General features: G+C 40.9%; 1 protein-coding gene across 3 annotated transcripts in view; it reads right to left on the bottom strand.

Annotated features, from left to right (window-relative positions):
• Positions 1-9,343: 9,343 nt before the first annotated feature.
• Positions 9,344-25,303, bottom strand: part of jmjd1cb (jumonji domain containing 1Cb) — a 92,421-nt gene continuing 76,461 nt past the window's right edge. For 2 of the 3 annotated variants that reach the window (XM_047608413.1, XM_047608415.1), the window contains 20 exons: positions 25,105-25,302; positions 24,771-24,937; positions 23,876-24,038; positions 21,092-23,591; positions 20,633-20,834; positions 19,193-19,407; positions 18,932-19,084; positions 17,952-18,041; positions 17,365-17,489; positions 16,647-16,881; positions 16,161-16,381; positions 15,712-16,062; positions 15,446-15,614; positions 15,215-15,305; positions 14,903-15,033; positions 14,459-14,581; positions 14,088-14,227; positions 13,792-13,968; positions 12,355-12,486; positions 9,344-10,874 (listed from right to left, as the gene is read on the bottom strand). In XM_047608413.1, coding sequence (XP_047464369.1) covers positions 10,782-10,874; positions 12,355-12,486; positions 13,792-13,968; positions 14,088-14,227; positions 14,459-14,581; positions 14,903-15,033; positions 15,215-15,305; positions 15,446-15,614; positions 15,712-16,062; positions 16,161-16,381; positions 16,647-16,881; positions 17,365-17,489; positions 17,952-18,041; positions 18,932-19,084; positions 19,193-19,407; positions 20,633-20,834; positions 21,092-23,591; positions 23,876-24,038; positions 24,771-24,937; positions 25,105-25,302 — 5,676 coding nt within the window. In that variant the 3' untranslated portion in view covers positions 9,344-10,781. The remainder of the gene's footprint in view (positions 10,875-12,354; positions 12,487-13,791; positions 13,969-14,087; positions 14,228-14,458; positions 14,582-14,902; positions 15,034-15,214; positions 15,306-15,445; positions 15,615-15,711; positions 16,063-16,160; positions 16,382-16,646; positions 16,882-17,364; positions 17,490-17,951; positions 18,042-18,931; positions 19,085-19,192; positions 19,408-20,632; positions 20,835-21,091; positions 23,592-23,875; positions 24,039-24,770; positions 24,938-25,104; position 25,303) is intronic. The other variant, XM_047608414.1, reaches the window with a different exon arrangement.

Consider the following 25,303-nt stretch of genomic DNA (forward strand, 5'->3'; position numbering starts at 1 on the left):
CAAGCCAGTCTTGGCTCCCCACACACATGATACTGTTATTACTTTCTTGGACCACTTTTGTATTAACCACTGCATAGTGGAAACTCCACAAGACCTATTGTTTTGGAGATGTTCTAATCCAGTCATCTAACCATGGCAATTTCGAACGTTTTGAAATATAGTGAGTGCCTTTGTTTCACTCACCAGACCAGATTGAAACTCCAGAAAACAAAGATCCAATACAGGAACAATCAGGTTGTATCATGGATGTATATGAGACTGGTATTAATCTTCTCATCTCTGTAAAAAACTAAATAACTGTTTACATGCAACCAAGAAACCAGATTACTCAAAGAAAACAGCTCATGTAAGTAATTCGAGAATACAACTATTTACACTGCAGCAACCTGGTTGATGTAATTCAACAATTGAAAATTCAACAATAGAGAGCAGAACTCAGACTGGGAAAATCAGGGTTGTTTAAATAAACCTTGTACCTATAATATATTTCATGAAAAACAGTAACAAAGGTGATCAAAACAACACAGATTGTGGGAATCAGAAAGTGAATAACGGTGTTCAGGTGTCTCTGGCTTCCTCTCTGTGTGAGTTTTGTTGCTCCATACCAACATTAGCGGGCTCACTTCTTTGCCTGCATCTCAACCTGTACTTTGTCTCAAGTTCCACTATGTCAATAGCACATAAAACTGATGCTGTTGTTCTACATAAGAGATCAGCTATTTGTTAATGTGAATATTTTAGTCACTATTCCATTTTTTCCTAATCTTATTTTGCACATGCAGATTAGTTATATATGCAGTAGGATGGGACGAATGGAAATAAAATAAGTCAAGAGTAGTAAGTAAGAGGATGAGCGGTGGATTGAGAACAAACGTGTCTCTATTAAAAGGCTGGTTGTTAGATCTGAGGCGTGTCTTGTTTATCACTGCGCCTCCAGCCTCCTGTCCTCTCCCTCTGTTCTTTAAAAGCTTCTCACATGTGTGAAGGGCGTAAAATCACTTCCTGAGTTGGAACTCTGGAACCCCATCGCCTCGGTGAGAGTGGGACTGAAGGCCAAGCCTTTCACAGGGCTAAAAGGTGACTGCTGTCTCTCTGAGACAGACACGGACAGATGAGAGAAGGAGGAGATGAAGGTTGTTGATGGTTCCAGCTGGAAAACCAATCAGCGAGTTCAGGAGACAGAAGGAGAAAGAATGCTGAATGTCAAACATTTGTTTATGAGGAAGTTTTACAAATGAATGTGAAAATATAGAGAATGAGAAATGTCAAATTTCCAGGAGATAAATATTAAAATGAAATGTTCATTTGTATACTATTGATTGATTGGGTTAAGATGCAGATGAGTTATTTTAAAAATCTTGACTGAAGTAATAAATCAAATTAGCAATTATAACTTCTTCTCTTGAAGCCTTTTTGTGAACCATCTAAATCCACCAGAAAAACAACTAAAATGACACACACACCTCCACCATGTGACCTGTGGTCAACCTCTGTCCTGCTAACCTGTATTTATTGGCCATTAAAGGCCAAAAGTTCACTCGAACTCTGACAACTCTGATTTATAGGCAGATTCATCTCACTGGGATTCTGCAGGACACACACTTACTCTCAAGTGGTGGTACACAAGACAGGGATGGATGTGTGGGGAGATGGATAGCTGTACGAAGGGGTGGGCATCCGAGGAGTGAAATCATCATTGAGATACAATGGTAGAGTAAATAAAAAGTGACTCAATGATTTTGGTTTAATTGAGTAAATGTCAGTTAAGAATATTTGGTCCTAGTCTGTGGCCCACTGATAATACTAAGTATTTATATATTTGCATTATAATTATGTGGGTGTCTGGTTAGTTTCACAGAGACATTAAGAGCTACTGAACACACAAATATACAAAAACTAATGTAGTTTTTACAGAAAATGCGGGAAGTGAGATACACTATCGACAACTATAGGTCAGATGTTGAAAGGATAAGGTATGGATCTGATCACCTCGAGCCTCAGCTACCCAGGTATGCTAGTCTGGCCCCGTGGTGGAACAATGCTATGATGGATTCCCAGAGAGACCCAGAATACATTAAAGGATATATGCAATGAGTCAAGAAAAAAAATTAACTAATTTATTTTACAATGAAACATTTTCTGACTGTAATGAAAGGATGTCAAAGAGAAAATCACGAGGGCATCAAATACCAATAATACCTTAACATGATCATCTTATGTCATGACAGCCATGTACAGTATTTACACACAGCAACTAGGGCTTGCACCTCACACCCACTCACACTCCCCAAAAGGGGAACAGAACTGCCCAAGCAAATGTCAACACCTGGGTGAATTAGGGGTGAGTCTCAAAGTACAGTTGTATTTTATAAATGTTTGTAATAGAATTGAAATTGCAAAGATAGTCAGAACAAAACTACAAGATAAGCACCTTATTCATTTCAGACCATGTTAAGGTTTTCTGTACAACACAGTACAAATTAAAAAGGGTCTGAAAGATATATAAAAGTTTTAGATGCAGTAATGGTTTTACTTTGCTCAAAAACATATATAGGACAGATATAGACGTCCCACAGACAAGGCCATTCTACTCGACAACAATTCTTTACCATTTGTGGTAAGCATATATTAAATGCTATGGTAATGAGATCTATTATGACCTCTTCCCTATTATTGTATACGTCCTATTTTGCTGTCAAAATATCCCTGACTTGTAAAGGCATGGAATCCACTAGACCCCTGAAGGTGGTCTGTCCTCGCTGTGGTATCTGGCATCAAAATGTCAGTAGCAGATCCTTTAAGTCCTGTCAGTTACGAGGTGAGGACTCTATAGATCGAACTTGTTTGTTCAGCACATCCAACAGATGCTGGATTGGATTGAGGCCAAGGGAATCTGGTGGCTAAGTCAACACCTCAAACTTGTTGTTGTACCTCAAACCATTTCTGAACCATTTTCCTTTGTGACAGGGTGCATCACCCTGCTGAACAAGGCCACAGACATCGAGGAATACTACAATAGCTTAAAAGCAGAACATTGCCCACAGTGCATCACACTGCCTCCAGTGCTTTGCCTTCTCTTCCACAGAACATCCAAACAGGGTTTAAAAAGGCAACCGGACTTAGAGTAGTGTTTTTTCCATAGTGGATCCTGGTGTCATGTGTTCCCCAGGTAAGCAACACATATGCATCAATGAGCCCCCACTGTTTCTATGTTAGAACAGTTTTGATAGGTACTGACCACTGTAGTCCGGGAACACCCCAGTTTTGGCGATGGTCTGACCCAGTCGCCTAGCTTCTTGTTTCTAACACATCAACTTTGAGGACAAAGTTTTTAGTCAGTGGCCGTGGTGTTGTGCCTGATTGGTATAAATCCTTTGTATTTTCACTCAGTCATTGTGGCTTACTAGCTGCTTAGGACAGCCAGCTCCACCTCCAGCGGCAGCTATTGCTTATTGGTTGTTCCATGGTTGTTCAGTGAATAGAAATAGTATTTGAAGTATAGGTTAAGTTTCAGTAAGGTGACACTGATACTGTATGTTACAATAGGAGATTGTGAAAAGCAAGTTGTGTTATTAGAAGAGCTTAGACAAAATAAATAAATGCACTGTATGGTTTAGGAATGGCAAATGGGACACAATACACTCACCATAACATTCAACTTTAATGATCTAGACATTCCCAGTGGATCCATGATGCATGACTAACAACTTGTAGTGTTTCCTGATTCAGTTAAAATGTAGGAGTGTTGATGTCAAGGTGCATTGACGAACTGCTTCTTAGTTGCTGTGGAGTAGTGGTTAGAGGTGTAGCTTGTGGGCCCAGGTTCATCTCCTGCCCTGTCCATGGCTGCAGCCCACTGCACCAACTGTACACACTACTGTGTGAACAAATGGATGAGTCAAGCAGCAGGAACATAACTTGCCCATTGTGGGACCAATTCAGGGTTACAATTTATTTTTATTTTTAAAAGAATATGATCTCATTATGATTTAATCGTTTGTATCACCTGATACTGTAAATAAATAGATAAAGTCAGTAATCAGATCCATTGTGTTGTAAACAAATTCAGCTCCACATTGCTCAAAGCCTGGCCAAATGATCTGAATGGACCAGGAATCCTTCACTGGACATAGGGCACTGGACAATTTCAACTTGGTATCTGGAGATTCTCTAGTTAGAACTGCAGCATTATTGATTAATTCTGAACAGAGGGACAGAGGGAACAGGGAGCATCCGGTTGACCTCCAGGCTTCCAGGTTTTGGCTTCATAAAACATTCTGCAAATACCGCTTCAAATAGGGTATACAGTATATGACGAAAAACATTGTATGGATGCATATAACACCTTCTGTATGTACCTACTAATGCAGAACTTGTGAATACACACAAAGTTTTGCTCCTGTCATGATTAACAGACACTAGAGGATGTGACACAGTGAAACATATCTATGGGAGGGTTGTAAATGAGTGACTTACTTAAACAACCTGACCTCAACCATGAGGAGCCATATAGGAGGATTGGATGGACTTGACAAGGTTCTCTTATCATCCTGACAGTCTGTTTACCATACAGTCATACCTTTCTCTGTCATGTGATTTGATCTGTTAACAAAAGGCCAAGGCCATGTTGGCTTCTTAAAACGTGACATGTATCCTTGCCACTGGAAACAGCTGCTTGAAAAAAAATTATTACTAAAGTCACTCAGCAACTGCTGTGCATTTCAGCATCAGATTATCCAAAAAGTACACTAAGCACGTTTTATGAATACAGTCTCTCCAGTGAAATCAGTAGAAGGATGCATGCATGTAGATCCATACACATACAAATAAGATCAAATATACCTTTATTGATCCCCTATAGCAAAAATTCAATGTTAAGAAATGAGTCTATGAGGGGGTCATTCAGGGGACAGAAACACGCAGGCAATTTCTTGTCTGCCTTCCACTTAAACTCTTCTGCACAACAACACACACACGCCTCTTCTCCTCTCTTTCCCCTCTGCCCTCAACTTAAACCCTCACCCCAATCTTACCCCAGCCCTCTACACGTAGCTTGAACCCCCACCCACTGCCCCATTACGCCTGTTACCTCTCTTGCCCCGTTCCTCAGCGACATCTACCCACCCCCACAACACACACTGACAGAGAGAGAGAGTGAGAGAGAGAGATGCCATTACAAATGACTTCAAACATCTGACTTGCAATGTCTCCAGGTATCACGGATGACACATTCCTTTAGACTTCACAATTTGACACAGAGATTCTTTATAGCATTCAACACATATTGTTTGGTAGTTCAGGCAATTCCAAGGTAGGCCGCACATTCTCGTACTCTCACAGTTTGAAGTTGGCAAATATCTTCCACCAAGCAAGCACCAGCAGACACTGCTGTCCCAAGAGTTTGTTTTGTCTGGCCTTGTTACACTATTTTGCCAGAAGTATTGGCTCACCCGTCGTAATAAGTGAATTCAGGTTTTCCAATCACTTCCATGGCCACAGGTGTGTAAAATCACCTTGGCATGCAGACTGCTTCTACAAACATTTGTGAAAGAATGGCTCGCTCTCAGGAGCTCAGTGAATTCCAGCGTGGTGCTGTGATAGGACGCCACCCATGCAACAAGTCCAGTCGTGAAATTTCCTCGCTACTAAATATTCCACAGTCAACTGTCAGTGGTTTTATAACAAAGTGGAAGTGATTGGGAAGGAAAGCAACTCACAAAGTGCACAAAGCAAAGTCCATAAAGACATGGTGAGGAAGAACTTGACTGGTCTGCACAGAGTCCTGACCTCAACCTGATAGAACAACTTTGGGATGAATAAGAGTGAAGACCACAAGCCAGATCTTCTCCTCCAACATCATAGTATGCCCTCATAAATGTGCTTCTGAAAGAATGGTCAAAAATTCCCATCACCAAAAACTAACAAAGCTTCTTTTATTTGCAAGATTTTCTTCCCCCAAGTATTTTTAGTATGGCTTTTAGCTCACTGAAGCCCAATATGAGAAGAACATTCTGAGTAAACTGGACTGCTTTCTTGGAGCAACTTGGAGTAGCTGAGATGAATCACAAATACCACAAAATGACAGAATTAGCATTATGAACAAATGTACAAAATTAGTTGGCAAAATATAATACCATTAATGTATCTTGGAGTCAGTGTGTGTTTCAGGTCTTGCAGCATCGTGCACTCTTGCGATCCTGTCAAGGACTCCAGCAGCATTTACCGACAGGTCCCCCTTCTTCCACTGCCACCTAGAGGCTCTCTCAGCTGTCTCTGTTGAGGCTGTTGTACTCAGAGACCCCCTCATGCCCAGCATGAGGCAGTAAACTCTGTGCTGCTTCTGTTACAGGATGTTGTTCTTACTGTATAAGGTTGCACTGCTCAGGCTGCTTCGTAAACCAAGTCACCTGGTGTCTCCTCCCCTCCCCTCTACTGATATGATGGGTGTCTTGTAGATTAGCAATGGCCAGAGGATCCAGGAAAGACAGGAGGAGGTAGTGGTGGACTAAAAACCTCAAAAAAATTCCACAGACACTAATTGGATGGACAGACAGCATCTTTAATAAGTGGAACAATGTTTGCCTTATTTGGGAGTAATAGTGGAGAGAGAAAGTAAACATGAGGAGAGAGGCTATTGGTTCGACCCCAAGGAATACAATATTATACAAAACTGATTAATTGTATAAAACTTTGCAACATGGATTAATGCTTAACCATGGTTGGTTGTGAAGGCTATGACAACAGCTGCACAGCCAGCCATGCTTATTTGCATGTGGTGTTTAGCAAAATTGTGAACATGGCATCATGAATAACAGGAATGGTTGTAGTACTCATCTCCCTGTTAAAGCTACATATCTTCAGATAGTATAGAATAAAAAGGATTTGCAAACATAAAAATGACATGTAGCCATATTTAGTCTAATAAATTACATTTATTAGACATAATTATGTCTGTAAAGATTCAAGGTCATTCAAGTCACTGTGTATGTGTATGTGCAAAGAAAAACAAACAAACAAAAAAAAAACAGCAAAAGAAAAAAAAAACATTATAATCCCTCACACTGCTGGATTATCTAGTGGAAAAGCAGCACATAACCAGGTTAGTTTGAACATTTCCAAGATGCAGGTGAATATTGTGGAATTAAGAGTGGGTTTCAAGTGTGCACCACCCTCAGATGTTCCTCATTAAAACATAAACTTCCCATTTACCTCTCAGATGTGCGCTGGAAAACCAAACAAGTCCAGTTACTTTGCTTTAATGTTATTTTTTAATTAGAGGGAATTACTCTCAGAAGCTATCAGTAAATGAAACAATACAATTGATTGAGATATCAAATAATGAAAGACAGATAAGCAAAAGAACAGTCATTATATTTCTGTTGTCAGGTTCAGACTCAGTCACCTCTTTTCTTCTCAAAGCAATTGTTTTGCGTGTTGCTGTTTGGTCCTCTCTTCGAGGACGCTTGATCACTAGGGCCCAGAGTCGGGTCAGGGGACCCAGCCCCTGAAAACCTGAAGTTCATATTTTTCTGCCCTCATTCAGCTCTGCTACCGCTATAAAATTCACTTGCAGCGCTTGAAAAGTCCAGGGATCAGGTGGTTCAGATGAAGACATTTCTTGTTGGTGTGTTTTGTCTGCCGGATATTTTGGAGCTTTTGTATGGGCTGTTTAAAGACGATTAGTTTGTACTGTGTGTGCATATGTGCAAATAAATCCCCAACGCATGTCGAGTCCCAAGGACCTGATACTTAGAGAAAATAGAGGGTCTCCAAATATGGTGGACATGATCTTCTGGAGGCCTGAGGTGGAGTGTATGGGTGCAGAAACAAGTGTCTGTGGGCTGTGAGGTTCAAGTATTCAGGTACAGTGAAACATATAGATATCCCTGGAAAAAGGTAAAGATTTCAGAAGATGGAGAAACTGGTGTATTTGGCAGTGAGGTTCCTCCCCCATGGGCGGTGGTTTTGACTCTTTGGTACAGGTACAAATTACACTAACCATCATAGTTTAAATGTTACACTCTGTAGCACCTCACCCCCACCACGTCCCAAATACGTTTCACCCACACATGCCATTAACATCTTGTCAAAACTAAAATGAGTTAAAATAACAACTTCGGCTGCTGAGACAGTTTCTAAAATTCCTACGACCATAGACTGTAAAAACAGTTCTTTTCCTTGATATTGCCATCTCAGCTTTTATTTGACCCAGCCATGCTGCCATAAATCCTAAATTCACAGTTCCTCTCTGAGACAGCCTGAGGGCCCAGGTCTACCTATCATAGAGTGAAAGCTGGAAGAGATTTAATATGAGTTTCTATAGCTATCCCTGTGCCTGTATGCATCCTTTACATTAATGTATGATCTTAACTTAGTCTTTAGAATAAAGACAATTCATGACCTGCCTTACATACACTTACTGTATGAACTACTAATTCAGACAATTCAGGCCCAACAAGTAGAAGCTGACACGAAGGTCTGAAGATCTTTCTTATTAGATTGTAAAGAAAATATTAATTTTAAAGTGTGTTTGCTGTTCTGGTTGTTATTTACTTCTACTTTTAATGTCTTTACTTCAATATGTCATCTGTCTTTTCTATACCAGTTATAGTCTGGTGGAAGAGGGAGTGTGCCAATACAGCAAACACAATCGACCTGGCATATCAGCACCACCATGTGGTGATGAACACACAGTGCTTAAGTTTAAGGAATCATTAATATATGTGTATATTGTGTAGTGCACCTTTATTTTCTCTTTATTTCAACAATTAATTTAGATTTTATTCCACCAACAGAACAGAAACAATGTTTGAATAAACACTAGTTTAGGTATGAACAAACACACAATCAGAGACATTTTGGTAGTTATACTAAGGCAGCCTGCAATCATTTATTTTTCTGAACATGTGACATACAATATTTGTCTTTATTGTGATTATTGTCATTCTAGCACGTGCAGGTGTTTCTTTTTTGAGACAAAGAGTTGGTGTTAGGCTCAATGACGTCAATAAACTGGATTTTAACAGTGGATTTGAGGCTTTTACCGTGAATTCATTCAAGACCCAAAACACTCCTTTTCTGTAAGAGTTAGATGACAAAAATAGATTAGAAATGACAAACACGTTGAATGAAGTGATTGGTGGATGATGAAGGTGATGTTTAATTGACATGGCTGGATATATTCCAGGTGTCAGCACCGATTTGCTAGTATCAGTATATGAATAGTATATGTTTACTGTACAAATCTGGATATCTGGTCACGTTTGGGGACACAATAAGGTCAAACAAGCAACAAATCTTTAACTCAGTTTATAAGTGTATCACAAAAACACAAAACCAAATGTTCAATAAATCCATTTTAATGGAAAATGTAAAACCCTTTTGAACTTCAATGTACAAAGTATGTAACACTTGCACTTTAAAATTTGAAATTGAAGCAAGCCATGTTTTAAAAAAATACTTAAGTGAATGTATATATTTACATGTTATAGTTCACTTTTCAGTCTTTTACGTTTTAACTTCAAAAGTTCACCATAGTAAACAAAACAAGACAATCCTTTCATTTCTTAAATAAATTACATCTTTTTTGTAAATGTGTCAATTCTACAGCAAATACTTTATTCATAAAATGCTTAAGTGTATAAGCAATATTGTTTTTTCTTAACATTATACAACTTTACAGTCTTTACAATAGTTTGGCAGTTCATTTTTAGAAAATGTATTTATGGCATGAGGACAGTAGAGCATCAACACTTTCCAAAGCTCCCAAAGTAGCTGGTGTGTGCACGTCCTCCATCACAGTTGAGCCGTATTACAACTGAAAACCACATAGCAAAAAAAAAAAAAAAAAAGAAAAAAAACAACAAAAACTGTACAACTCACATTTATTACATCATTATTAATGCATTATCATAGATCTATAAAAGAAATACATCTTCACAGAGAAAATAAAACCATGTATGAAAAAGAAAGCAGAGAACAAAGCTGCAACTGACAGAAAGAACTAGAAAAAAAGGACAAGAACAGACAAATTACAGAAGGAACGATAAATGAGGGAGCAGCAGAGACTGATGACTGAAACATCTGAGATTTCTGGTTTGCATTTTATCCCAACATTTTTTTTTTTTTTTTTTTTTTTTTAAATAAAACATCAGAGGTGTCAGTTTTGATCTTAATGTTGCTGGTGATGCTGTTATGATCAGCAGATTCTTTTGTCCATGACAATGTGTGGGCTGCTGTTACAGACAGGGATTAAAGCTCCTGGCCTTTATGTCCACAGCATGTTACAGTAAGAGAGCAGCAAGGGCTCAGCATATCTCAGCGGCTCCACCATCACTACCACTTACAGGACAGTCTTCATTGTCATGGAAACTGCGTGCTAGCAGGATGTACGCCAGCAGTCACACTAAAGAGTTGTTCTTTTTCCAGCAGAAATACGTAGTGCCATTTCACTCATTGTAGTGGCTTTAACAAGGCTCCAAGCCAGCGTGCTACTTCTTACAGCTTTATCCCTGTCAGTCCAGCGGACTTCTTGTCTTTGTCTCCTCTTGGCACTGAAGGTTTGAGGTGATGATGGAGGTGGCTGTTCCTTTCACTGGCAACCTGGATGTGCAAAAAGGAGGCAGTTCACACTGTGAGGTCACTTGGTTCACATGACCAGGTCTGACCTGTCACCTCTTCCAAAGACAGTCCTCCACATGATGAGGACGATGTGGCGAGGTGCAGAAGGGAGTCGTGGCCTTCTCTAGAAGGCATGTACAAGGCAGGGGGGTGTTTGTATGTCATGAGTTCTCCTCCTCCTCATCTTTGTCACTGCTGTTACCCTTCAGAGAGCTCACCACCTCCTTCACACAGTGGTAAAGGATGTTCTTCACCTGAGAAGGAGAAGGAAGAAGAGGTTTGACAGAGGTTTAAATCATATTTTGCATACAAATATGGACGTTTCCTTGCATTGGCCAAATTGATGCTGTCATCTTTTGAGTTTGCACAGTAGACATGTAGCGCAGTATAGTCCGAGAGTGGAGCCAAGTGGAGCCACGATACCATTGACCTGCCCACACATCAGCTGACTCACTTTCGTTTCTTTTCATTTAAATAATACTGCACTCTACACTGTACTAATTTATTCATTTATTACAACTCTCACAGTCTCAGTCAAATGGGAGAGTTTCATGGAGTGGTTGGCATGGCAGCTTGTAATCATCATCATGTCACAGCCCATTTCTATAACATCAAATAACCAACTAAAAGAAACTTATCACAAAAAAGTGACACTTGAACATACATCAATTTTTATATTAAATACCTAAAAAAATACTCGACACAGATTTTAGTGTTTTAGTTTGGCCCGAGTCCATTCACTAACATTGAGGTGGTGGAACTTAGTTTCCATCAACGCACACATACAGGATTTTGGCTCAAACACATATGGGTGCACAACTAGCTCTATAGGGATACCAACACAATTTGTTGTTTAAGTTGCGCATGAAAACAAGGTATAGTTGTACAACAACTGGAGACAGTGAAGACTTTAATTTAATTCACATCATGTGAAACAGTAATTCTGACCATTTCAATAAACCAGTAAGGCATGGCCATGCCATCACACTGTGCAGTACAGTTGTTGTACGGGTGATTTTGCTTTTCTATGTTTCATACAATGTGCTGTTCCAAACCAGGTCATTTGCCTGCCTAACTGATGAATAAGTAATGAAGGCACATCCCAGACCAGTTCACAGAACAGTCAATCGTTCAATTATCTTTTGCTTCTTGAAACAGAGAGGGCAACATGGTAAATGGTCTTACTCTTATATAGCACTTTTCTACCTACTCAAAGCGCTTTTACAGTCAGAGACACATCCACCCATTCGCTCACACAAGCACACACACATTCACACATCAGTGTCAGTTGCACTGGGAGCAACTGGGGGTTCAGTGTCTAGTACATAGTGGACATAAAAAGTCTACATAATAAATCCTAGATGAACTTCTGGACAATGAAATATGCAATGCCAATGAAAATCAAAGCTGCAACAGTTTCAGCTAGAGGCTGAACCGACAGACTTTGTAAAAGACTAGTATGAGATAAACAGCATTTCTCCCCTGAGGGCACAGAATAAAATATAACTGTGCTGTATTTGTTCCCTTTCAATATGTTATCAGCATCAGAAGCAACATAAATTGTTGGTGCCTGATCACCATATGGCTGATGATTTTGCTAATTGTTTATTCCCTGCAGCCTGTCAGAACACAGACGCATAGACACTGGCACAATGTCTCAACTCATTTCCAACCGTCTCTAAGGCGGATATGTGCATTGAGTGTATTCAGAGCAGAGGGACCTGAGGGACTCACCTGCAGTTTATCCTCGTAGTTGACCTCCTCTTTATTGGGCCGGAGCTCTTGGGTGAGGTGAAAGGATCTGGCAACGTGCTCAGGAGACACAAAGTCATTGATGACTTGAACACAGCTATGGAGGTTCTGAACCTAACATGCAGGAAGAGAGAGGGTGTTCACAGAAAATCTAAATGTCAGCAAACAACACAACAATCAAGAAAAACATGCCACAACAATCCTGTCAAATCAAATCAATGTAGTAACTGCTAAGCTGAATGTCTATGTAGCTGAAAACATCTCAGTAAAAATAGGTAAATTATCAACACTCAAAGTCAAATTCTATGGGTTTAAACTGGAATTTTTACATTACATTGATGTTGGATTTATGTTTGATTTAAAGGCTATAGTTGGTGTCGTCAGTGTCTCAGTTTCTCTAGTTAAATATTAACTCGTTACTTAGATATTTGGGTAACTGTTTCACCTCTGAATAACAGCATTGTAACTGCATATTACATGCCTACATACAAACCAATATTTTCGTCAGTATCATCAAAAATAATTGCCCTTGTTACCTTGGTAACAGAAGAGCCTGTGCAGTAATCATTTTGAAAATCTTGTGCATCTTTACGATGTGTCGCCCCCAAAATAAAGGCAACCACAACATTCTGCCCTCTAACTGGACTGTTTAACTCTGCCTTGGCTTGTCAATGTCCAATCAAATTCAAGGGGTCAAAAAGTTATGAAGTCTCTAAACAAGCAGTCTTTAACAAATAGATTCATTTTACAGGTCAACTAAGTATGATTTACAATCACAAACACTGGATCTTTGGGAGGGATAAATGAAAGGACTATTTATCTAATAACAGTTGGTCTTTTTGTGCAGAAGTTTCTATTGTTTAACTGACTGGTGCCTTTTCCAGACAAAAATAAAATGGCACTGCATGTCTTAGAAGCTTCTAGTTTAATAAGACTGTCCTGATGCATTGATGTAATGGACTCAAGGGGAAGTTTTTCATACAGTATAACGCAGCTGCAGAGAGTAGATATTGTAAGGATCTATTCATTCAAAAATCAATACAGAATTCAGCCTCCCTGCTTTAAGCATATTTTATTTATTTATTTGACCTTTGACAGTCTCCATTACTGTTAGGTGTCACATGTGCATGTGTGTCAGGATATACACAGTTATACACAAATGAATGCATGGGTCACACATGTGTTTACATGGTTAAGTTGACAGATGACAGATGTACATACAGATGCAGCTGCTGGGACTTTTAGTTAATCATGATACAAGTGTATGTACATGTGTCTTGTCTTGTTTCCCTTTTCATCCCCTACTGTGTGTGTCAGTACGCAGTATGTTCAAAGGGTGCAACAAACGATTATTTTATTGATTAGCTGACTAAATAACATCTCTATACGATCGATGATGTCGACGAATATTCTGAATACCTGGTACATGGCCCCTGCAGGTACAAGGACAGAGTCTCCCAGGAACTGAACTATGGTCCAGCCTTGAATTCCGTGCTCATCCAACAACCGTTGACGCTGCTTCCTGCTCAGGTACCAACCCTGCTCTCTGATTGGGTCCTGATCAAGTGACACATCCAATTCCTGTTCTTTGCAGAGCTGAGGTGTTGTGTAATCAAGGGGGGAGAAAAAGGTCTGTGAGGTCAATATTGCACTGATATTCACCATGTATTCTTCTGAAGCTGCTGCATTATTTCAGTATCACTGTGAGTGCTAACCTTGTGCAGGAACTCTCGTACTTTGTCCATGTCTCTGTTGGAGTAGATGTGCCACAGAGCCCCTGGTATTTCACTGGAGTCTTTCAGCCTCTTTCGTACCCCCTCATCTAGGTCCTCCTCCTCCAGACGCTTTAACACTCCTTGAAACAGACACAAACATTTTAAATATTTCTAAAGTGTATTGATATTTTTGATACATTAAATCACTTATTCCGCAAAAAACAACATAATAAACCATTGTGTACAGCTTTTTGCTGAATAAACAGATACATCTTTTTTAAAAATACACTTTATATATTGTTTATCTCCTGCTGACAGAAATTCATAATGCACAATCCTAAATTGATGACTGAAATGACAGTAAGTCTCACCAGTTTTAGATAGGACTCCATTGCCTTTGGCTACTCCAACATAGACCAGAACAGAGACAACGTCTGAGACTTCAATATGGAGGTTGCCAGTCCCAAAGTCCTGGTCCTGAGATGCAGCTACACCTATAGTGACAGGCACAGCAGAATAAGAGGCATACCATAGAGATGCACTGAATATTTTTAAATGGAAATATATGGATGAATTGCAGCATTAAAGGGGTATAAACAATGCAGCAGTAGTAAATCCAGTGTGATTATACATAGTGAGTACATAAGTGTAATTACGTGGAGAGAAAGTGCCTCTTTAACTACCAATATCAAATCAATCATCAAACATTGTTTGATCTATTAAGGCATTAGGATGTCATTCATATTCAAACAATTGAGTAAAATGATGAACAGTGACAGGTAATGTTAAGTCCTTGTTGTAGTTTCCCCTCATACCATAGGCACAACAAAGTCTTGGCCCCAGATCTGGCCTGACGAAAAATGACGGCAGGTGGGAGGCCAGGTTGAGGTTCCCTTCTGGATCAGAGTACTCTGGCAGGGGCAGGTTCTTCATCAAGTCATCATATCTGAAATCAATAGGTGACATACTTTAATCATTTTATGTTTCTTTGTACCTTTGCATGTGACATTGTTTAAATATGTTATTGTCATTTTTAACATTTGCATTTAGCATTTTAAGATGTAAAGCTCGAGACCATGGTTAACACAAGTAACAGTGGGAAAATAAAACATGAATGTTATGTGTACCTCGAGGGCATGAGGGCCATGAACTCCTCTCCAGATGGCCAGTCTTTCAGTCTGTAAACCATAGGTTCCCCATCTTTGGACTTTGGCCGTTCTGAACAGTTAACAAGTTAACACAGATTGTTATTGACAAGTCTGTGGAATAACCTAAATATACTGTGCATGTAACATGCTCAATGACAGTGGTTATAAAAGCAACCAAAACAAAACAGTAAGAAATTAAGCTGAACTTACTGGTGATGTCCTCAAATCCATCCCAGAACTCCTTGATCCCAGAATTAGACACCACCTGATCTTTACAGTTTAGGAGGTCTCCCTGATGGTCTGCAAACTCCTGGTTAAATGAGTCAGCCTTCCATAGACTGGTATTCAGTCGCTTATGGATCCCTGACACCAACACAGGCTACAGAAAAACAAAACCACGTACTTATATCTCAAGACTTTGGTATTGACTGCTTTAGTACCGTACTGTGCATGCTTACTGTAAGACTGATGTGTACCTGTCCTTGTTCCCAGCACTCTCTGAACAACTTCCAGTTGTTCTGGTTGCGGTGATCTTTGAGCCACAGTAACCGTCCATTGTTTAACCAGCAGTGGGGAATGTCTGGATACTGATTGGTTGATTCCTCTGGCACTGCTGTTATAACAGGCCCCGACTTCTTCCTGTCTGGTTTGACATCCTCTGTAACAGCTGGACTGGTGTTGTTGTTGTTGTTTCCCGGGGTGACAAGCTCTTGCTTGATTGACAACTTAGTGGTGATGTTGTGTCGACTGGCGGGAATTTTATTCTCTACTACTGAAGCAATGATGTCATCAAGGATATTGGGCATTGTTCGCCCACCCTTTCCAGTCTACAGAAAGCCGGTCAAGCATATTTTAGAAAATATACATGTACATGTATTTCATTTATAGAATTCTCTAGGTATTCTTTCTATCTTGGTGTGCGTACCTGTGAAGCAGTAGAGTAGACGGGTGCAAAGGCAATTCCTGCATCAGTGGAACCCAGCTTCAGCTTTCCTGCTGTGGTGGTGAGCAGATCTCTGAGTGTGGAGCCCTGCTCTGTACTGTTAGCCACAAGTGAGGTGGTTTTACACTGCTGCAAGACTTCCAGGCTGCCTCTCTCTTTGTCCTCCTTCACAGATGAGCTCAGCAGCACTGATTCCTTGTTTTCTGTTAGAGAGAGTAGGGGGATAAAGTTGCATTTGTGAAGCAATTCATCTGTGTCCATGCTGCATGGAGGAGGGAAAGAAATAAAAGTGGCAAACCTGCAGAAAACCTTTAATTAATTCCTCATGGGCACATTTGTTGGTTCACATGTAGAAACTTATATTATAAAGAGCAAAAATATGCAAAATAAAATTCTGGAGGTGAACATAATTAGTGATGATAAATTATTAAAATGATCTTTATTGCAGAGCTTCCATTTCCCTCTCACCTTTCTTTTCCTCCCTAGATTTCTGCTCTGCCAGGTCAGCCAGGAAGTGCAGAGGTGACTGGGACTCTGGTGGGGTGACAGGAACACTTCCTGCATCACTAACTGGACTGCTTCCTCCACCACATCCTCCGTTAGTTTCTACTTTGGTTCCTCCTTGGTCTGAGTTCTGCTGTGGGCCTGGCTCGGCTTTCACCAGAGACAGCTTGTTACTGTGGTTTAACACATTCTGCAGAACCTGGCAGACGGAGACAGATGGAACAATGAAAGCTAAGATTAACTGGCAGATTTTACTATGCAAATTAGCAAAGTCACATTAAACGTAGACTAAGTGAAGATACAGCATATCATTTTTTTTTCTGTCAGCATATCATTTTAATTTGAGAGCCCATTCTCCGAACCATGTATTAAATAAAGGCAAGCTCTACTACTAAAATAACATTGCTGCATGTTGACCCCTACTTCTTTCTCTGTCGTTATACACCTAAGAATGGAATTAACAAGGTCATAAAGGCAAGATAATTCTATTGAAACTCACCACATATTCGGAAAGTTTAATAGAATAAATGGTATGATCAACTAATTGCAGTTCTGTATGTTTAAAAGTCTGGGACTCCCACAAAATGATTATGAATTTCAAAATTGAGGCAAGATTGAAGGCAAGACACTCAGTAAATGATTTTTTTTAAAAATCTGACTGAATCTGAACAGAATGCAGTACCTGTGAGACTCCATTGGTGGGTGGTGGTTTGGTGAGAAGGTTCTGCTTGTCTGTGCACGGACAGTAAGATTTTATGTTGTGTTTGTCTCTCAAACTGTGCATGGACGTCACCAACTCCATCAGCACTGAAACATCAGAACAATGCAAATGAATTTAATTTTTACAGGAAAAAAAGAAAATCTTCATTATAATGCAACTGTGAGGACCCGCCGACTAATTTGAATTGAATACCTTTGAATTAATGCTTGGAGTAACACAATGTAACATGAATACGTCTTTGTAAGCAGATAAAATGACAAGAATAGCTATCTATATCTATATCTATCTATCTATTCATATATATGGACCAAGCTTTATATTACTACAATATGGTGTTGGCCTTTGAACTGAGCGTGTCAAAACTAATGAGTTATAATTAAAAGGATATTATCCATTTCTGTTAAAAAGCTTTCCTGATCACTCTTTAATCAGTATCATCAGCATGTTAGTATGTATTCAGGAAGTGGGAAGAGATAGCAGCTAAGGGATAACATCAGGACCATGAAAGGTGAACATGAGAACAGGTACAAAAAGAGGCGCTAGCATACCTGTGCCAGGTATGATCTGTGTGGGCATGAGGTGTTTGTGATCATGGGGTTGGCCTTTAACACACTTCAACCATCCATATAGTTCTTTATCTGAACAAAAAGAGAAACAAGTCACACACAGAGCACATATGTACCAAATTAGAAACATAGATATATAGTCCATGTCTGCAGAAAAAATACACAACATACAAGTACACAGAAAATGGTTGATATACATATCCTGGCATAACCACACCCTGTGCCAAATGGATTCCTTTCTGGGGCATACTTCAAATGACACAGAGAAGAAAAATACCTAGTGTGCATGCAGTGGGATAATCTTAAAATCTGAGTCATTTTGTTAACATATTCGAGTCCACAGCACTTAGGTGACATGGATGACTACCCAGCCCAAACAACTGGATTAGCCTGGGACATTTTTGTCAGAGCATCATCAGTTCCCAGCAGAGCACAAATTTATGGATGGGGAAGTTAGTCTGGTTTCCAGGCTATGATACATGTGCAAACACATGTAGGAAACAAGCATTTTATTCATTCAACTACTGTAAATCTGTAACAACAAAATGGATTTAATCAATACTTTAATGTGTTACACTACAGCAGAAAATGTTTATGGAAACTGCAAAAAAAACTGAAAGAAAATCAATGAGGAAGTTGGAAACACATTTTCTAAATAATTATAGACAACCTGCATCATATGACACAAAAACTGCTGTGTAAATTAGACTCACTTTTCTGTCTTGGTTGCTAGATAACATGAAGAGAAAGTGACAACATCATTATAGGGTGCTTTCCATTTTGTCTTGTAATGCCCACGGCATTTGTTCTTTTAGTTTAAGGTTATTTGGGGTTTGCAACCACTACTTCCTCTTCTCTGTTTATTTTAATCATGTGTGATTTAACCCCCGATGACACAATGCAACCAGGTTTGTTCATTCCAAACCGGCTGACAAAAATACACCCACTGTATATCAACAGACCTTTGGAACGCCTTTTCTCTTTGGCCTTGTAGCAGTCCAGGCAGACAACAAAGCCACATTTCTGACAGACCCAGTGCACATTGAAGAGTGTTGCTTCACATGCGTCACACATCTCCCTCACTCCTCGCACTGCTCGCTTCCAAGCAAGCTTGGCTGAAACACGCACAAGAAAGGTTGAAGTTTTTATTTTTAGAAAAAATTATATTTTTATTTAAGCAAAGAGTAGATTATCATGATATCACCCATTTTAAGACAACTTACTATCCTTCTTAACCCAGCTGGCTGCATTATTCTCAGTCACAACCATCTGACAGAACTTGTCTCCTATGAAGCTGAGGATGTACTTGGCTGTAGTTTGGTCCAGGTGGCTCTCCTCCTTTGCTCCAGGGACCCACAGGGCCAGAGCCTCATCATCAAACTGGTCTGGGGTGGAGAAGCCATCCATCCTGATGACTCCGTTCTTACTGTAGGAAAGCCTTTAAGAGAAAGAGCTTACTAGCACAGAGGAATTAAAGAGGCTAACAGTACATACGCAGATTGACCTTGTTGAAACAAGTAATACAATTCCTTAAATTACTATGACACACACTCTAGTGTCCTAGACTGAACCCCAAGTTGCTCCCAGCACCCAGTGCATCACTGATGTGTCAATGTTCTTGTTCTTGTGTAAGTGAATGTCTAGATGTGTCAATGTAACACACTTTCAGAACCAACAGATAAAAAGAGCTACATAAATACAAGACTATTTGCCATTAAACCTAATTTAGTTAAAGCATTCAGGACAAAAAAACATTATTTACTGTGAATCTACACCCCCTTTCCAGCACAAACAAAAAGTAACTACCTCACCACAGACAACATCAGCAATCAGCTGTACATTCAGAAGGAATTGTGATTAAAGCAGGTCATTCTAACCCCAAGAACTAGACAGTCTGGCCAAACAAAAATGTCAAGTGATTGACCAGAGGAAGAAGTATTTTAGAACAAGGCTAAAATTAAGACTGAATACATGCATGCAAAAAATCAGAATATCAGAATGATGGCTCAAATAACCTTACCCCAGGAAGACAATGCACTCCTACAGATAGACCAGATGACACCTTACACCTCTGCCACAAGAGGCTATACACATTGACAACCACAAATCACCAACCCTCATCTTGAACACAGGTGCGCAGCAATTCAGTCCCTTCTGCGTGCCTTTTATTTGCCAAGGGTGGGACCAAGGCTTCCAGAGACATTGGTGGCCCACATTTTAATTTATTTTTTTTTTGCCTTCAGAAGACCCTGTGTGTTTCAAACCAAATCTATATCTGGTTCGTTTTTTCATGAGAACAAGGCCACTTCAACATGTGAGCCTTGTGGATTTTTTTGTCACATCTGGTGAGAATAAGCGTCAACGAGAGCAAGAACATCTTGGATGTGTATACTAACACAGCAATACCATTAGTGTTTATGATTTGACTGTTGCATCGGTCACATTGTTTTGGGACGCACGAGGCCCACAAAACAGTTAAATCAGTGCACTGGTACATGGGATTTTAACAAGAGCACCAGAGACATCTCACTTATAAATAAGAAGGTAAACTCACAACCTAGATTATATCTGATTAAATAATTGTACATTAAGGTCTGTAATGTCAACACCCAGAGCCAATGGCAGGAAGATGAAAGATATAGCAAGTAGAGTGAGAGCCTTACCGTCTGAAATAGTAGAAGCGACAAAAGACAGGGGAATGTGCAGACTCCTCGCCTTTCTTGCTGCGGATCACACGGCACTCGCGGCACTTTTGCAAGTTGGGTCCAATTTCTGAACACGAATCATCCTGCAAAAAAGACTCCCCCGTCTGCTTCAGCTTCTTCACCTTCCTCCAGTCCTTCAGCACAGAGCGGGGAATCCCATCTGAAAGGGCACAATATTAAATTCGATTTGCTTGTCATGAGATCAATAAACAGATAAAGAAATTGCTATATTAAGCATTAAAAGGCAACCCAGTTTGTTTTAAAGATTAACATTTTCAAAAGATACTTTTGGACTGGGGCTTAAAAGCCCACATTTAATATTTTTCAGCATTAAATTTTTGTTATGTTTTCATCAGCCATACATGTTTTCAACATTGCTGCCAATGTTACAGTAAATCTCAACAAAATAAGACTTACTGCTGCTTGCAAGTTTGAGTTTTGTCTTCTCTCTAGCTGATCTGAAGATACCATTGGGCTTCACATCATCTTCCTCTTTTTCATGGTCTCCTTTCTTCTTGGCCATGTCATTCTGTTTCTTCTTGTAGGTTGGTTTAGGCTGACGCTTGGCTCGGCACTCCATCTTACTCTCACTGGCATCTGAGTCATCTCCTCCACTGTCTGAACCAGACTCATATGACCGCTTGTTCCCCCGCTTCGATAAAGGAGCTGCTTTTCTGTCATCCCCACCTCCTCCTCCTGCTGCTGCTGGCCCTACCATCTTTTCCTCCAGTTGTCTGTCTCTCTCACCTTTGCTTCCACTGTCTTTGCTCATCTCCACCTCACTGGAGGTGGATGCGCTGAGATTAACTGTACAAGGCTTGATAATTTCTGACACAGCTGTTGTGTTACTTGTATTGGTAGTAGTACTGGGCAGTTTCTCTGCTTTAGGACTGGTGGAGCTAGAAGTAGCAGTTGTGTTCCTGTCCTCCTCAGAGTGTCGAGTTAACCAGGCTTTTTTCAGCTTGTGGTAGTTACTGGGCTGTCCGCAGCCTGTTGAAGCTGATCCAGAGTGCTGGCCATTAGGCAGGGGACTAGACTTGCCCGGTGTTGGGTTCCTGTTTGTCAAGCTGCTGCTGTCAACTGAGGATGAGGAAGCTTCAGCTGAAGATGGTGGCGGGGGTGAGTTGTGGATGGGAGTGTCAACAGAATCTACAGTTAGGCTGGAGTTTCCAGTTGTAATGGATGTGGGAGCAGTGGAGAAGTTATTTCTGGAGTGGGCTGCAGCTAAAGCAGCCTTGTGCTTCTTGGGGTGGATAAACGAGGAGGAGTAAGGCTGACTAAAGCCTGAAAATGAGCTTGGTGTTGGGGTGAGGTTTGGACTGCAGTGGGGTGTTCCCACTGAACTAGCTGAAGGCAAAGATGTCCATGGAGACTTGGTATACAAGTCAAAGCCCTCCTGGTGCTCTCTCTCAGGTCCTAAATGGCTGACCATCCGGCCACCCGTGACAGTTTTAAACTCACTCTGAGATGAGACCGAGTATCCTGACTCGGGGGTGGCTGTCCCACCTTTATTATTATTCTGTATGCGAAAAGCTGATGAAGCTGACACAGCAGTCCTGCACACAGAGTTTGTTGTGCTAGCTGCTATAGGTGCTTGGACACCTCGCATAGAAGTCATTTTATACTGGACACAGATGTCATCCAAGTTTGAGTTGGATTGGATAATCCTGCCAGGTTCTCTAACACTCTCCCCAAATCTTGGGCATTCCCCTTGAAGCTTGGATGGGTAGAACCTTCCCTGGGGAAGTTCCTTATTAATAATAGCACCAGTTTTGTTAGCACCATTAGGACTGTCGCATTTAACATATGTTGATGGGCGCACAATGACTGAGGCCATTGCTGCATGGGGCCTGCCCCGTGACACCCCTTTATCTCTAGAGTACACCCCTCTTTCCTGAATCATCTCTCCGCCTGTCCACCCGTCTGTTGGTGGAGTCATAATCTCTCCACTGATGGCAGAGGCCACAGAGGTGATAGCTGCAGTGTTTCCATGACCTTTGACATCCCTGAGTTCAGGCAGCAATGTGGGGGGTTTCTGTTGCTCCGCTGATGTTTTGCCAGCACCTGCTACTAAGCTGACTGGCTGGATGGGTGTAAGGGTTGGTGGAGAGAGACGTCCACCAATACCTGCTCTCTCCCTCTCCCTTTCTTTTTCTTGTTCCCTCTCTCGCTCTGCAGCCTCTTTTCGCTCCAGTGCATGCTGTGTGGGCGGATGGAAGACAGGTGCTCGGTGGAGAGATGGCATTGCCCTGAGCTGCTGTTGGTGCTGCTGCTGCTGATGGTGGTGATGGTGATTTGAGGCTGAGGATGACGATGATGACACAGAGGAGGAGGGAGAAATGGCAGGGCTGCGGGATTCTACCCTGTCCACACTTGTGTGGTGCTGATGTTGCGGTTGGACCAGGGTCACCTGCTGGCCGAGCTGCTCAGTGATTTTCCCTGCTAAACCCTCTCCTCCCTCTGGTTGGTGCTTAATGAGGGGAGGGGGCTTAGAGAGAGAGGCTTTAGAGTTGTAGCTTCCCAGAGACAGAGTTCCCTGGCTTGGCACAGTGGCTCCAACACTGGCCACAACCCTTGGGGCAATGAGTGATTTCTCATAGTAAGAACTAAGTTCCTTTGAGGGGTAGAGTCTTGGAGGCTCATTCACTACACTGTTTGACAGTGTAGTGAAGTAGTTACTCTTTTCTGACTGGATGACGTGGGGATGCGTGTGGATGGCCTTAGGGTTTGGGGTCACAAGAGCTGATATCCTGACAGGGAATGCTGGATCTCTGCTTCTTTCTCTGTCTCTGTCCATCCCGGGGTCACTGGTGCGCTGGATCTTAGCAGTGAAAGGTGCAACTTCAATGCTCTCTTTCAGGATTTGCCGATTCTCCTCTTTATATTTACAGGCTCGATCTGCTGCCTGAGCTGCATCCTGAGAAAAAAAGAGCAAACACTGAAATGATTTTCAAATTCACCAAAAACTAAATCAAAACACTCCTATTTCATGGTCATTTGTGATTCACTGGATACCCGGATAACAAAGAGAAGGGTCACTGTCAACCAGAGTGATCAAAACGTATCTTTCACATACACTTTGTCTTTTTTAGTAAATATTTACTATTTTACATTCACATTTAAGCTGTTGGCATTAAGGTATAGTTCTGCTACCCCTATTAATATAAACAATAAATATGCTGTCAGTTTTGGATTATGTACCTGTGTATTAGTCAGGTGGGCCTTGCTGTGGGAATCGAGGTAAAGGCGGTGTAGGTGGACATCTTTTCCTGTTGGGGTGCGACTTCTGTCTGTCTGCTCCTGTTTAAGCTGTGCCAACGTCAGTGTCCTGATGGGATCAACAAAGCCTTTCTTATCCACATCTCTGCACACAGACAAATCAAATATTTTATTGCATTTGATGAGCTTTCACTTTATATTTCATCAAATTAACGCAATTTTAGCCGTTTGGCTACGCTAAAAATGTGTACAAATGTGTGGACCTTGAAGTGACCAAATGCCAAAAAAATTCTCAGTGATCCACGTCTTGGTATATCAAAGTCAGAGTTTTCTTCTCGACTAAACCATGAAATCACTTGGGCAAAAAGAAACTATGACATTGATACTTTCGTAAAACCTGCACCGTACAGGCACTAGGCAGGTTTAAGCCATCTGTAGGGTATCAAGGTATTACTGACAAATGAACATGGCACAATTATGCAAGGACAGAAATGGCCGATGTGCGATATCACTTCAGTGATGCAGTTGTTGGGAATTCAGTGATGTCTAAACAATGGCTGCTGGTTACATAAGTAGAGCACAGATTGCTGAATGAATAGCATTCTATCTGAACTGCTTTATTATTGGATTAGTACCATGTCACTTCATCTAACTGACCTGACATTCCCTGTTTGCCATTCTAGGCTAACGTAGCTCTACTGCTGCTTGTGTGGATTCTAAACACTGAGCTTCAGAAATTATGTATTCTTCAAATGTTAGATACATGACACTAGCTTTGGCCAAATGCTTAACAGAAACTATACCTCAAACATACGTCATGATTTCTCTTAGCAAATGACTTTACATGCATTTACATGTTACTGATCTTTAGTCTTACTCTTTAAAATTGTCCATGTTGGTCTTTGACAGGGGAGGGCTTGTGTGTGTGTTCATCTTGACATGGGGGCGTTGGGCATCTGCACTGGAAGGCCGGACAGGAATGTGGCTCAGCAAACCCACACCATCACCAGCACCAGCCTGGTGTAGCCATGGACTGGCAGTGTTCTGCGCACAAAACACAAAAATGTATCATTAACCTTACAGTAATAAATCATAATGGAACATTCACAACACGGAAAATGTGATCACACACAGAAAACATGTACAACTTCCATTTTTCAGGAGACAAAGAGAGTTGACCAACACAAATAGGTTAATATAGGTACACCTACCCTCCTGAGGGAGGCCTCAGAATTCACGGTGACAGGATTTTCAGAGTGGACCCACTTAGCTGTGGTGGGCAAGTTGAGTCCTGGGGTATAGGAGGTGGGTGTTCCATTAGGGTACTGCCAAAGGATTGGGTACAGGCCAAGCCCTGCTGTCCCGCTGTGAGCCGGGGCTAGAAGAGAGGGTGGAGCGGGGCCCTGACCC

This window comes from Mugil cephalus, chromosome 16, assembly GCF_022458985.1.
Source record: "Mugil cephalus isolate CIBA_MC_2020 chromosome 16, CIBA_Mcephalus_1.1, whole genome shotgun sequence".
Taxonomy (NCBI): domain Eukaryota; kingdom Metazoa; phylum Chordata; class Actinopteri; order Mugiliformes; family Mugilidae; genus Mugil; species Mugil cephalus.